Source organism: Osmia lignaria, chromosome 13 (genome assembly GCF_051020975.1).
Source record: "Osmia lignaria lignaria isolate PbOS001 chromosome 13, iyOsmLign1, whole genome shotgun sequence".
In the NCBI taxonomy this organism is placed as follows: domain Eukaryota; kingdom Metazoa; phylum Arthropoda; class Insecta; order Hymenoptera; family Megachilidae; genus Osmia; species Osmia lignaria.
Window position 1 is genome coordinate 5,884,867 of NC_135044.1, and position 15,334 is coordinate 5,900,200.

General features: G+C 36.9%; 2 protein-coding genes across 9 annotated transcripts in view; both read right to left on the reverse strand.

Moving 5' to 3' along the window:
- The window catches only part of LOC117601983 (uncharacterized), a 56,773-nt gene extending 52,158 nt beyond the window's left edge, over window positions 1-4,615 (reverse strand). For all 4 annotated transcript variants that reach the window (XM_076691549.1, XM_076691548.1, XM_076691547.1 and 1 more), the window contains exon 1: window positions 283-4,615. In XM_076691549.1, coding sequence (XP_076547664.1) covers window positions 283-382 — 100 coding nt within the window. In that variant the 5' untranslated portion in view covers window positions 383-4,615. The remainder of the gene's footprint in view (window positions 1-282) is intronic.
- A 151-nt stretch (window positions 4,616-4,766) lies between these two features.
- LOC117601980 (uncharacterized) overlaps window positions 4,767-15,334 on the reverse strand; it is a 29,382-nt gene continuing 18,814 nt past the window's right edge. For 3 of the 5 annotated variants that reach the window (XM_034319369.2, XM_076691543.1, XM_034319368.2), the window contains exons 3-6: window positions 14,585-14,727; window positions 12,621-12,762; window positions 9,644-9,758; window positions 4,767-9,285 (exon numbers count right to left, since the gene is read on the reverse strand). In XM_034319369.2, coding sequence (XP_034175260.1) covers window positions 9,169-9,285; window positions 9,644-9,758; window positions 12,621-12,762; window positions 14,585-14,727 — 517 coding nt within the window. In that variant the 3' untranslated portion in view covers window positions 4,767-9,168. Of the gene's footprint in view, window positions 9,286-9,643; window positions 9,759-12,620; window positions 12,763-12,980; window positions 13,061-14,584; window positions 14,728-15,334 lie in introns of all 5 variants that reach the window. The other 2 variants (XM_076691544.1, XM_034319370.2) reach the window with 1 other exon arrangement.

Genomic DNA, 15,334 nt, shown 5'->3' on the forward strand with positions numbered 1-15,334 from the left:
AAAATTTTTTTCCAGAATTTTATAACAAAGTTTCACGATCTGAAATTTCACACAATTTACGTGTCATGAATTTATCCTATTTCCCATTTTCTTTCAACCAGCCCCATTCTTCTCTCTTTTCTCTGTTCCTCGTACCAAAGTCGTTACTTTCTCCCATAAGGGTTGAAGTTGCAGCTCGTTACGGGGTTATTCGTAAGTGTACGTGGCCAATAAAAGCCTTGCAAGGATCGCAGTTGGCAAGCTTCCTGAACTTCCGCGCCCAGTCTTAGGCTACGGCCTTACCTTTCACGACATTTGCTCCATTTATACACATAGATCTGTGCAACTCTTGTACCCGTTCTTCCGTGGATTTCCAGCCCGCGAAACACGAGCGTGCACCCATTCCGCCTGCTGAATAAACCCTTAAAGAGGAGTTTGTCGAATTATCCTGTTCCTCCGTCTTTCCTCGAACAATTTCCAGCTACGTTACACGGATCTCAAAAATGCCACGAAACAGACAAAATTGCGATAATGTAACCTGAACTTTTCGTTGATGAACGTTAAGGATGCAGGCTTGTCGTTGGAAGAAATTTCACATCTAAGACGTTGAATGCCATGGAGATCACCGGTGACCTGAAAAAAAAAAATAGAAAAATTAGAAAAGAAAGCCTTATTGTGTATTTAATTATATCAAGAAGACTGTCAACATTGAACATCCTCGAATCAAAAGTTCTTTCTGGTAATTTGCTGCACATGAATTTCCCAGGCAGACAGAATATTTCAGAGGGTTTGTACACGTTTCTTCCTCTTTTCCTTATCAATAATTCCAGCGTTTTCTTTTTACCGTGGCTGAATTGCAGACGAAACACGTCGAAGCCAGGGTGTTCCACTTTTTGCATTATTAATGATTTTTAGCTAGAGCAAAAACAGAGACAAGGTTCGAATGAAATTTCAGTAGTTAAACATCGTTCATCGTTAAACGTTATTAATTGCTGCCACGTAATTTGACGTAATGCATAATAATGGAGCGTAATGTGTGTGTGTTTAATACGACAGCTTGATAATTAACGCAAACGAAAATTCGAAGAATTTCGGAATCGAGGCAAATATTTTCGATTCAATCTCTTGGAATACAATTTAATTATAAATCGCATTAAAAATAATACTATTATTGAATTAATAAGTTTTATATCAAAGCTCATTTTCCTTCAACGTTTTGCATCGTTTCTTCGGAATCAAATAGGTGCACGACGGCACCGTATTCAAACAGAAATGTAAATAAGACGGGTAAGCATGGTAAAAGCAACAAAACTTTGCTTGTGAAACTTCTCTTACACGTAGAAGTTTCGTTCTAAAGGAAAAAATAAAGAGGTACTATAATGAAAATTACACCGTCACCGGTTAAACCCTGCCAGCGTTACTTGCAGAATGAATTTTCTCATTTTTCTACAAAATTAGAAACAGCGTTTCTTGCATTCCTGCAATTGCATACGGTTCTTAAAAATAAAGAGAGCTAAGCGTTTCGAGAGTCGAAATCTCATTGCGTTCCTACCTAATTTCAGTTTTAATTTTCTTTTTTGTAATAATATAATTCCTGTTCCTTTTTAAAAGTTCAATTATTTGTAGCCTCTTGAGCCGAAAAAAGAAATTTAAAAATTCAGTGGCGTTAAAAAGGAATCGCGAGAGCGAGCATTAAGTCTAGTTAAGACTTTTTACTCGTCACGTAAGAGTACGTAAAGATTCACGTAAAGAACCAAAACAGCATTACATTTGCGGTGAAAAATGTAAAGATCAAAGAAGCCGAGTTTTCATAACGCGAAACTAAAATATACATATAAATCAACTCATGAAAAACAGCATCGCGTCGCAGATATCATTGATATACATCACTGCCATCAATGTTCAACCGTGATATTTATTTCCCCACATCGTACCTTAAACTACTCTCCTAACAGGAATTACTACGCTATTATATAGGAATTTTCTCGCAAAAAACACTATTCAGAAAGTTAGAACTATAGCTGTGACATGAAAAAAAAAATTCATTAATGCTGCCATTATTCGTTCATTTATCAGTAGCGTACACTAAACTGCCGTTTAACAAAAATGACTACGCTATTGTATAGGAATTTCCTCGTATAAAAAGCGTTTCAAAAAGTTGGAACGATAGTTGTAACGTGGAAAAAAAAAATAGAACGTTGAAAATGTTGCTATTGTTCTTGGCTCTCTTCAACGTTCGACATTAACGCAACTCACGGTATCTCAAGAGAGCAGTAATTACGCTGATTAATTCATCTTCGAATATTAGTAGGATTTTTGCTTTTGTTCCCGGCTCGAGCGATGGATTTGTTGCAATACCATGGGAAAGCTCGTAAATTAACGACTTACCTCGACTTTCGAACGGTGTCACATGCGACAGCATAACGCCGGATAAACAGAGATACGTGTCAAACGAAACGAGAGGAGGAAAAAAAGAATTGTATGTAACGGGAGAAAAAAAGAAGCGATTCCCGTGTACGGGAGCGTATTTTATCGGGTGGCGTTTACGGTTTCTTCCTTTGTCCTCTATTCTCCCTCACGGATATTGTTTTTTAATACCGGCGCAGGGAAATGCGTTTTTCAAGAAGATATAAATCGATCAACGTAATCGTTTGAGAAATTAGTAGGTCGTATGCTTCATTTCAGCGGGTTTTACACCTCTGTTATCCCATTGGAAATTTTATCCTTCTTTTTTTGACTATCCACGCCCTGTAATTAAATTCCGGTGTCCCTAGATCTTTTAGATTCTTTAATTCAAATTCCAATTATTAACACAAATTTTCTATTATTAATTTAATATATTTCTCTCTATTCACTTCGTCGGATAAAAGATTTATTTCCATTCTGTCATAATATTCAATACCGGTTCATATCTCATATCCATTCGCTGTCATAATTAATCAAGCATTTGACAAGACATTTGTTCGAAATTCATTTAATAAAGGATTAGAGAGAGAGAGGAATAGAGGACAGAACACGGAATTAAAAAAAAATAATTGCCTTTTATTACGAACGTATTGAATTATTTTACATTCCAATCCGAGATTGGAACTTTATTATTTACACAATTTTAGTCGATTATATTACAAATAAATATTCGTCTTGTTCCTCGAACGCGTTCTCTCTTTTTATACAATCCTTTTCATTTCTTTTTTATTACTAACATTATTAACGTTAACACGTTGACGCGCACGTACCATTTCTTCCCTCCTCTATTAATTACTATTATCTATTTTTATAAATAGGTACACGGATACGTACACTTAATCAAATCAAGCTTCCCCAGGAAATATGCTGATATCCCGGTTTCTCGTCCTTCTCCACGAACGTTCGTGAGGAGAATGACAACACAAGGGAGGAGACCTTCTACATATACAACGCTGAAACACATATCTATTGTCAAAATACTTCCTAAAAATCAAAACCTGAACTAATACAAGATCAACAACGATATCTTTTAATAAATTCGTTTATTTAACTTATAAATAAATAAATAATGAGCTATGCGATACAGAGCACGAACATCGTGAACGCCAATAAGAATAAATATTTCAATAAGAAGACGCATACACCTTGCACGCTGAAACGATTAAAATAATACTTGCATTTCATTAATTAACTACCACAAAAAAAAACAACGTATCTACCACTCACAAAATTTTGCTTAACAATTTTATTCACCCTTACACAGATACTTTCAAATGACAAAATATTCGACTTTCATCTTGGTGTGTCCCTGCGTATCGCTGCAGGGTCACACGATACTTCCTAAATTGGCGTTTAATAACTACTATGTACAAATCCATTAACGATTGATTAATGGTCGAGCTTTATTCGTCGGGGCTAAACAATGGCGCTGATGATGACTACGAACGATGTAGTCGTCGGGAAAAATCTCGTCCCCTTTCGAGCGCAGGGACCACGATACAAGTGGTCACAAAAAAAGGAACGTTAAATCATGAAAACGGCCAAGATCAAAAAGTACCCGAGTCAGCATTCTCCGGAAGCCATCGGCGAGCAGATCCGAGAGACAGGTAATTGTTAATCTTCGCCCGGTACAAAAATAGAGTAACTGCGATCGTTTTCGACGTCAAAGGACTACCGCCAACTTTTACATCATTTCTCGCGATTTTCTAATCTTTCACTAATGCATCGTCGATCGGAAATTGCCGACTAGAATTTATTTTCCAAGTCTTAACCCATTACGATCTATCAGAGTGGAACTCTGTTTCGATTACGAATTTCTTTCCATTTCCACGTAAAATCGGTAAGCACAGTTACTCACTAAACGTAGAATGTATCGCGAAATGCATGCTTCTCTATTTCTTCTTATTTTTCTTCATTTTTAATTCATAATCGATCGCTATACGAGCACTCATACAGGAACAACTTTAAATTATGGAATAGAATCCATGGTATATCTGTAATTACAAATGATCCACTAATTTGTTGCTGTATGAACTAACTCTGCGAAGATGTTACGAAATATTATCGTTCAATTGAACACGAGTATTCGGTGGGTTGTATCTCGATAACGATCAACTAAAACAGCGTATTTATTCTTTGTTTGTAATCTCTTGTAAACGTTTGACTGTTCGTTAGAAAATTCAATTCGATTTTATTCAACACGATTAATTGATTTCCTATAAAATAAACAGTTCATTTTGGTCGTGTTGCCTCATATTAGAAGCAGATAGGAGAGAATTATATGCACGTTTGAACATACTGATAGATCAACGCACGTGACATTATTTTTTTTTTTTTTTTTGTTTAAATTAGCAAACACGTTTTAAAATGAACGATTTAAATATCCGTGATCGCGAAAATTTTATAAAACATTGATGTAGTTTAAATATCACGTACATCGATACATCAAATAAAATAGTAGGTATTCTAAAAAGGCCGATCTAAGACAGAAAATTTAACAACGCCTGACTAGTTGTATTTAGAGAAACAATTTAAGGCAATAAATAAATAAAAATACGTAATATATCTTACAAAATTAACAGAAAGTTATAAAAATTAATAATCTTGCGGATAAAGGTGACCGTTCTATCGAAAGGAAAATGGGAAAATGTCTTTTTCTCTTTTTCAGAGAATTCTTATTTCGAACGAAAACTTTTGTTGCAAATTATTATCTATTAAATTAGATTTTTTCTTCGAACCTGGAGCAACAACTTCGTGGGGGAGTGTACAGTATCGAGCAAAGTATGCTTCCCTAGGGAAAATGACGAAGTGTCACCCTCCACCCTCGCATAGGCTTACTCGGTTCCCGGATTTCCCCGTAGGTTTGCCAGCATGAGAAACAGTATGGAATATCGTGAAACATTCTGTTGCATCGAACTTCCATCGATTCTCGATAGAAACAGAATTCGAAAAGGTCTAATGATGAAACCTGCGCGTTTCAACGAACAGGCCACCCATTGACCGTGTCAATTAACTGGCACGGTAATTACTCTGCAATGTCCATGAATGTGAATACTAAATTACAACTCTGACGAGCGAATGAAAGGCCAACCACGACCCTTTCTTTTCCCCTTTCATCCTCTGGCTTTTATTTCTCCCGTGACATTCCAGTACGCGCACAGTTGGACAAATAAAACTGAATCCACCATGCCTGTTATCGCTATATACCTTGTCTCTGCATGTTTTTCTTTATTTTATTTTCTTCATCACTTTATTTTCGCAAGATAACTTGTTCGATTTCTTAGGAAATTCATTTCTGAGAACAATAATTTTCTGTAAGATAATTCATAATGCAATTCAATTAATCAATAATGCTTTTTTTTCATTGATTATTATTGTCCAAGGCTTTCCTTTCATATCGATTTCTCAGAAATTCAATTTCATTCGAGAACCTTGCAAATCAATCTATTCATTAATGAAAATAATTAGGAAATTTCTTAAAGAGCTTCCAATTGTTATTGGATAATTTTTTTACCATATTTTTCTTCGATGCAATGATTCTTTCTGAAAATTTACTGCGTCGTACATTTATGAGAAATCATGAAAACATACAACATTTTTCAATAAAGGTTCCCCGGACAGAGATTTATATTTTCGTTCAGTTTCGAACACGATATTTCAGTGGTGCAGAATCGTAACCCACCAAGTCCTTTACTCATAGACAGCACAGTCGGCATACACGTGGAAACTTACTATTTACCAACAGTATTTCCTTTACCATGGTCTAAAGATAAACTAGTAACATTTTGTTGACAGGGAAACTAATATTGAGCATCTATCCTTGAAACGATACCGAACTATATGGATTTGCTACCAGGAAACTAAATTACGTAAGGTATTTATTTAATTTATCTCATATATTATTAATCTTTGATATTTTTAAAGAAATTTTAAAGAAAAATTAATGATCAATAATATACTCGATGCAAATAGTTTCGAATCGAAGCGATGTGATACTGTTTCTCGATTCAACTGAATGATCTTTAGGTCCGAATTCGAGTCGCCTAATCAACAATAGCAGTGTAACGATCTATTTGTCACGCGTTACAAGATATATCATGAAGCTTATCGCGTGATGGAAATGTGCATAAATTACACACATCAACCTCGTATCCGTATCTTCCTGAGACATCCGTATTCTATCGAATCGTAGTATACCGGGTGTCTCAACGAGAGAAACCTTTTTGTATTCTCCTCTTTCGAAAAGAACCACTGAGATTATAAAAATAATTTAAAAAAATTAATTACGAAGATTCGAAGGAATAATTAATTTTAAACTTTATCATTTAAATAATTAAGTTCCAACACTCGACGTATAGAAAATAAAAAGGATAAATAAAATTTACAAGTTTTTAAACTGAATGTGTCTACGTGTTATCGTTCGAAGCTGCTGCAACAGGTTGTTCGGATGAATCGAATAAATGGAATAATATTCAAAGAAAAGAATGGAACAACGTACATATATCGAGGACGACAGTTCCCACGTTAAGATAGAAAACGGCACATACCAAAAAGAGCGAAATCCTCTTCTGGCAGTGATTTTTCCGTGATCGTGGCACGTGTGACACGCGATCACAGAAGGAAAATCATTTTTCTCGGCTCTCTCGCAGGCTGCTTGCTATTTAGAGCGGGTTTCGAAACGGTACGTGCGCGAAAATCACACCTCGTCGAAGCAGCTGACACGCGATCCATTTCCTCTCCGTTTTCCATTACACCCTGTCCTTTTTTCCACCCCTCTCCTACCCAACCTACCTTCACCTTCCTCGTGCAAACATTTCGAAAAAAACGATCGTTTTTCCCGCCCAAAACGTATCCTCCTCTAGCATTCACTCCGCGTTTTCCTTCTCCGAATTTTTAACAGCCTTTTCTGATATTTTCGAAAATGGATTCGCTAGTTCTTGAAAAAGTCTTCGAGCAAAGGTGGAGACACAAAACTAACAATAAATTTCATTTCAAAAAGAGACTCGCCATACACCTGTTCCTTGTCTCAGTTTCTCATTTATCGCCGAAGCAATGTAATATCTGGTCGATCTGATAACTGATTGCCTTCTTCTCTCCAGGGAAAACCAAAGTCCCTTCGAAACAACAAACTTCAGAATTCTGTCTTTCTTCTCCGGTCTTCTTAAACCTGTCTAGGCACATCGCTATCGAAAATTTCTTTACTGAAAAGGACGGTCAATGCCGCAGCCCTGTCTCCATGTAACTTTCTTTCACCCACTACGCTGGAAGTAATTCCTTTTCAGTGGAAGAATCAACCGTTTGAAAGACTCGTCCCGCCATCTTTTCGCGTTCACACCGATAACCGAGTCGCTACCAGAAGCATCCTCTTCTCGCCGCTTTTCAACCCCTGTCGCCTCCTTTCGTCTTTCCAGTTCACTTGAGTGCATAGAGAATGCCACTCGTTCACTCTGTTCTGTAGATTCCGATCATGACATTTCATCTTCTGAAATAACAGCTAGCATTCCTTTAGAAAACTTCAGGCGATCAGTTTTTCATTTTAAAATGATTCATTCATGTTTTTCGACGCCTATCCACCAGTTACGAGTCTCTTTGATTTTTTCTTCTTTTTCAGCGACCAACATTCCACCTGGTTCCGCGAACATTTTCCGAGCACTGTACACGAAACAACCCTTGTAACGAGCGCTCCACTTGTCGCGAGACAAGATAGAAAGATGCTCGTCGCGATGATACCGAGCTTGGCTCGTCGATTCTGTTCGAGGCGTATGAATGTGAAGCAAGTTTATTTATTTGCAGGTTGTTGCTTCTGAAAATATTTCATTTAATTCCTCTTTTCGTTGGAAATACACGTGCTAGTGGCTGGTGTTTCTAGCAAAATATACGGTATTTGTACTTTTAGTGACTACCTCGTCACAAATCCTTAGTCTTCTTCAATTCTCTGTCGATTCGGTATGAATAAAACTGATAGTTCCAAGCAATCAAAACATAGTTTACTCGCTAATTGATGAAATTTCGAATTTCTTTACTCTAAATCTGATTTCTTTTCATATTTCTAATGGAAGTAATTTCAACTTAATTCTCTCCGAATTCTTAGATCTTTTTTCGGTGTCTGTCTTGAGCTTTTTACAGTTCATGGGTGAGAATTGAACGCATACACGATCGATCGGTTCGAGATGTCTGGAGTATTGGTTGACAGTGGTACTTGATAACACCGAGATAAAAATAGAACTTATTTCGACCTGTAATCACGGCCTTTTCTAAACGATTATCCGATGCTCTCTTCCCAGATTGCAACTCTGTTCTTTCCTTCACGCGACACGCGAGACGTATCCAGATCATATTTGATCATCCACTGGACCACGATTCTTCGTCGGCCCTTTTCAAGGAAACAACGTGCACGATATTCGAAGGCACGTTCTCGAGCTCGTTTGGCGCCAAGTTCCGGCCGAAAGTTGGTACGGAGAACGTGGCGAACTGTCCTCTACCCTCTCTGTTATTATCCTCCTTCGATCTTTTATTATTTTTTTTTTCTTATTCATAGTAAAGAGTACTCGAGAAGCTCGCGTGTGCGTGCCTCGTCAATTTTCCTCATTTGATAAAATGAAAAAAATACACTCTGGCGAATCTGAAGAACGGAGAACGAACGGAGGGCTTCAGTTTCAGCAGGGTGCTCGCGGTGCACGGAAATCGTCCCCTCTTTCCGGCTACGAGTGCTGCTTGATCGCCTTACGTGAAGTACCTCGCGAGCACCGCCAACACCACCGCAACCATCGTCGACGCTCTCAACGTATTTGCATCGCTGCCGATCGAGCACACCTTTTCCGTGTAAGCCCCGCAATGTTCCTGGAATCAAACCAAATTACGCGATGCTCAATCACTGGATTTACTTTGTCCTCGACGAGAAACGTTAACCAATCGTCCGGTCTCTCCTTCATTTTTATTATTATTATTATTATTATTATTATTATTTTTTTTTTTTTTTTTTGCAAAATCGAATATGTAACAGTATCGAGCAACAGAGCACTATTCGAATGTAAATTACATTTAATATTTTATCCTTATTATTAATATCTTGTAAACGATCATTTTGAAGGGTAACCGTTGAACAATTTTGCGAGATATGCAATGGTACACAGCGGTGGCTGTGCATCCGACAGTGGTAGCAACGATATCCAGCTAAGCGGAAGTGGCAAATATTTACCTTCAGAAGCGAGATCGACATTCTGTCAAGGAACTCCTTTGCAAATTGAGCCGTGTCATCGCCACATTGCCGACGAACCGTGTGATGGGAGCATTCCAAAAACTCCTTGAACCCACTGCAACAGACACATCTCACTTTCCTTAATTCCATCATATTATTCAACTTTAAATTTCTATATGAAACACAGAAATTTTATCTAAAAATTCTAAATTGTATGGAAAGAAAAAAAATGTTCTATGCCAGCGACAATAAAAAGTTTAAAATTTGAAAAAAGTTGATCTATATTATAGTGTGCCATTTCCAAAGGCAATTTCTGCTGCACCGATGTTTAAAAAACAGACATAAAGGAAAATGTAACACGTATAACGTTCGATATGCGTTCAGCCTCATTGTGGAAACGCGTTCGTGACTACTTTTTCTCCGCGTTTGTGTTTTTGACCGAACCGTGTAAACACGAAGCGAGGGTGAATGCTTTTCACGCTGATGGTTGTACGTATACACAGGACCTAATGACATTAGCTTATCTCCGCCACGGTCTGTTGCAGCTTTTGAAATTGTGCATCGTTCGATAGGAAAAAAGAATCCAAGGTGTGAGCGCGAATAAATGCGAAGGGAACGGAGATAGTAAACTGGAGTCAGAGCGGCGAAAGAAAATGTACAAACGAAACTGTAGGAAAAAGGAATTATTAAACGATCAAATTTGTGAATCGAAGAGCAGTAAGCGATAGTTTAATGAAAAAAATAATGATTAACCTTTGTACCTGGAGGAAAAAGGGAACTACTACTGCAAATATTGTACCACGTATAGACAAAGTCCTTTTACATAGCTTTGAAAAGGATAATAAAGTTGCAGGTGCGTACGTACATAGAATAAAAGGGAGGGATGCTAACAAACAATATTTGCAGATAGAGATGACAGAGAAGTAAAATAACAAAGAGATGAAAAACAGTAAAATAGAGAAAAGATCGGGATGGTGGAGAGAGAGGAAAATAGGAAAGGGAGGGCAGGTATTAAAGAGAGTGAAACAAAGTGGAAGCTAGTAAAGGAGGGAAAACGTTGGGAACAGAAGGAAACAAAACAGAGGTAGAAAAGTAAAAAATGAAAAAAACAGCGGGCATAAAGGGAAAAGTGGCAGATGCGGTAGAAAGTGAACTGAGCCGGAGTAAGAGTGGCAAAGGCTGAGACACGCGAGAGGTAAAAAACGATTTCAAACACGTGGGACTGTGTATGAGCCAGCCTCCTTTAGCACTCTTATTCCATAAATTCAATTGCACCCTTCGCTGTGCATTTTTACATTAAATCTTTTTCTATGCGTCCTATCGCGTTTAACGTGCTTAACGGGATAAATTCGTTCAAAGGGAATGCTTTCAAGCTTCGCCCACTACCCTCGCCAATTTTTTCTTTTTCTTTTTTTTATAATACCCTTTGTACTCCTCTGCGTTCACAAGAAATTTTGAAAAATAAGAAAAATTATACATAGGAGATTTTAATCAAGAATGACATCGGACTGTTTAATTGAAGATATTAATTTTCCTAATTTCATTAAATAAGATTATAATGAAATCTTTAGCATATGAAAGAGAGTTTACCTAACTCTACGTTAAACACTCGAACGGCCAATATGGATCGTATAATATCGATTATACGTTCACTGGCTTCGCTATTCATAAGAGAAATACTAAAATGGAAAGTAAACGTTTAATCACTCTACGCGAAACCGTCAAAGCAACGAAGACCACGAGTTTCGGCCGTGGTTCATGCTAAATAATTCACAAAGCGTTCTCTGCCTCTTTAGCTAACAAATCTTTTTAATCACCTTCGGGAAACACATATTATCGATCAATTTCGTTAAATAAATCGAAACTATATCGTTTATTTTTGGATATAGAAAATTAATTAACCGGAATGACTAACGTATTAATCATAAGTGATTGATGCTAATTAAAAATACCAGTATTATAATGCAATTGTTTGTGAAAATGAAGCTCGCAGGGTAATGTTACATGCAAAATAGGGGTATTGTAATGGAACTTATTTTGGAGAGTACAAAATAGTGTATAACACTGGGAAACTGAACAAACTTTCTGGAGTAGGGAAAAGTTTCAGATATTTCAAAAAGCTGTAGTTAGATAATTAACCCCAGGGTACTTTTGACAAGCATCCCTTCGTTATTCAGTTCCAAGCACTTTAGCAAGTTCAAACCTGCACTAATTTGTTCCCTTTAGGGTAGTTAGCCTGAAGATTAATATCAGTTTCGATACAATAAGCAGCGACGGTAGATGCTTTCGTATCCTTACTCGGTAAAACATATTTCTTCTTAACGAAATATTAACGTGAAATGTTTGCAACTGCAAAAAAACGGTGCTTATATCGCGTGGAAATTAACGGCGGATGCAATCGAGACATTAACAGAAGTCAAGGTTAGTCTGTAACTTTGTTCCACTATACACATTCGATACAGATACATTAATATTAATCACGATTTGCATACTATAGTACTGCATATGTGATAGACAAACGTGCGTCATTAACAAACTTCACGAAAAATATCCTAACCGTGTCGGAAACGACTGATTTTCAAATGTAAAAATGGTAAAAGCATATCAAACGATATCTGAAGTCAAACTCATTAACTTCGTAAAAAAAAAATAGAATAATGATGAAATTTCGAATTTATTATTTAACCGATTATAACATTACTGATTACCTTCATTTTTTTCTTAAAATTGAAATAAAACAGTTTACATTATATCCAGATATTGCCTATTTTAAAGAAATGTGAGAGAAAAATATTTTTTTCCATTCAAACTAATTGTAAGTCAAATGGTTCGCGCTTAACATGAAAGGAAGAAAAGAAAATACTCATGGCAATAGTTTCTCCCTCGATAATGTCTGTACAGAAAGTGTTTTCGTCCGAGAAATTAGCCGTTTAAGAGATGAAAGAAGAACCCTTGAGGGATTATAATTTTCACTCACCAGCAAAGAGACTTAAGAGACGCGTTCAGGCTCGCCGTGTGATTGCTTCTTTCAATCTCCTGTGTGGTTCTGTGATATTTCTTCGAGCAAAGCTCGTACTCGGGCTGCACCTTTTGCATGCAAGGCGCGTGCTTCAGGAATTCTGCAAACAGACAGAAAAGCGGACGATGAAGTTGCTGCGCCGAGGACACGGAAAATTGAAAAAGTTTCACCACAGAAACGCGGCAAACATTTTAACACGTATCCATTCTACATACGGGCATTTGTATTTTAAATTTCATTAAGAAAGTTTTTTAAAAAACCTTCTTTCAAAATAGATTTCCCTAATTATAATAATAATAGTAATAATAATAATAATACCGCAGAGTTTCGTTCGTCGTTCACATATCGTCATGTTATTAATATTCCTGGGGGTTCTCTCTTGGTGGATCGAGGGAAAACTTGAATAAACATAATAACATTAATAGCAGAGGCGGCGCCAGAGGTAAATCGAACATGTCCATCGTTTTTGAAGTCCATTACCAATATTGACCAACGTGGGGGAGCGAAAAACTGTACACACCCCGGCAGGAATCGCTTTTACATCTTTTTCATTCGGTTCGATCGATTCCCGATACTCTACCGTCTGGACGTTGCAATTAAAAACGAATGAATTAACCGGTCGTTGGGGAGGGTAGACGCGATATCGCCAAGGTGGCAGCGCGATTCGACGTCAACGAATAAACTGAGGCCATTCGACGTCGATAATCGGCCTCGTTACCGGTATTGCTCTCTTAACGAGGCGTTAATCGCGTAACCGATTTCCAGATACGCTGTACAGATCGGGCGGGTAGAACTCGATCACCCTTCAAACTCAATAACGTATCCACCCCTACCTCTAGGGACTCGGAAACTACTCTCTGTAACGCGTGCATCGCTTGCGAAACAATAACTGGCTAACGCGGCATTTTACATTGGAAAAACTAGGACGTACTGCAATTGATCAGGAACAAGTTGAAACACCTATTAAGCCACGAAAGTGCTAACAAAACTGGTTACGGTTAAAATAAAATTAACGTAAGTATTCCTAAGTGAACAGACAAAACACTTTTTCCCTAGTTAATAAAAACATAAAATCTATTATTTTAAAAAAGAAAGAGAAAAAATTTCAACGCAGTTTGCAAGTACATTCGGTTTGAAATGTTCAGTAATTTTTCGAAACTTTTTACATGATTCGTGGAAAGTTGAAGCAACAGAATGTATTTTCTATCCGACGATTCAACGTTGCGGAGGAATTGTAGAATACAACGGACACGATAACGAGCTTCGAACATAGTGCACGTACTCCTAAATATCTCGGGGGATTCGGCCGAATCTAGGAGTAATTGGGCAAACAAACGAATGGCCACGAGAAAGGATGTATTATTTCGTTTTCTCCTATGCAAAACGATGCGAAGATCGGAATGCAGTAAAATTTGGATGAAATTATCCAAGAGCAAATGGACCGGTGGTTAGAACAGTAAATATTCATCTGGAAGAGAATAATTTGTACAGCCTAGTCATTGGGACATTAGGATTGTTATAACAGTAATCTCATGATTACTAAACCAGCTAAATCGGGACCGTTTCTGTATTAAGGGTTCTTGAGATTCTCGAAGACAATCGGACAGATTTCGAGATATCGACGAGTTAAGGAACAAGGGTCAACCACGAGGTATTCGATCCAATAACGCATTCTGTACATTCGAGATTACCGGAATATCGTGGCTGTGCCCGGTCTCGGATTCTGATCGATTCGAACGTTTCGGAATCTCAGCAGTGTAATCAGAATTCAAATTAAGTTGTTATTTGGTACGGTCAACTTTAAAGGAAAGATACCCTTTAAAAACCGTAAATCTAGCACAAGGGTTGACTTCGTAACATTTAGAAATCTTCTAATTGTAGTGTATAACGTAATGGTACAACAATGGAGTTGTTCTACTTACCGTCCTGATAAGGGCCATCTTGACACAGCTCCATGACCACCTTGTTGGTACCAGCATACAGGGAGCTGAAGTGTTCCCTTTGTTTCTCCTTCATGCAGTCGAACGTGTACGTCTGAATACACTTTATACCAGCCTCGAAGTCTCTGCAACAGCAAAGAAAAATTATTCGTGGTAATTATCCATGAAATTTTGGCTATTTAACCTGTTAACCTTTATTTATGAAAAATTTGTTGATTATATTAAAAAAGACTCTATCTTTTATAATATATTAGCTATTTATTATTAAAGTGAAGTAACTCCATCTTTTTTTTTTTTTAAATTTCATTTCATATTGCATTAGCTTTTATGATAATAATTAAAACGATTCAATCATTGACAATGAAAGATTAAAACGTTACATTTTAATTATAGAATACAAGATATAAATGTGTGATTGATATTTCGGAACACAGCACAGGAAATTCATCTATAATAATAAAATAAAATTAAAATGTCCATACAATATGTAATTCTATCGGAAACGTTTTAATTTTTAATCGACAGTGATTGAATTATTGAAACTTTTATGACTTATACCTTTGAAAATAATTCATTTGTTTCAATTCCTATTATACACGTAAACGATGTTTCAATCATTATTTTAAAATATATTCTGTTCAACGTTAAATCTTTTTAAAATATGAAATATTTCACAGCAATTACAACTTGTAATACCTTCCCTTACATTCCTTTCCTAATAAAGAAAAAATC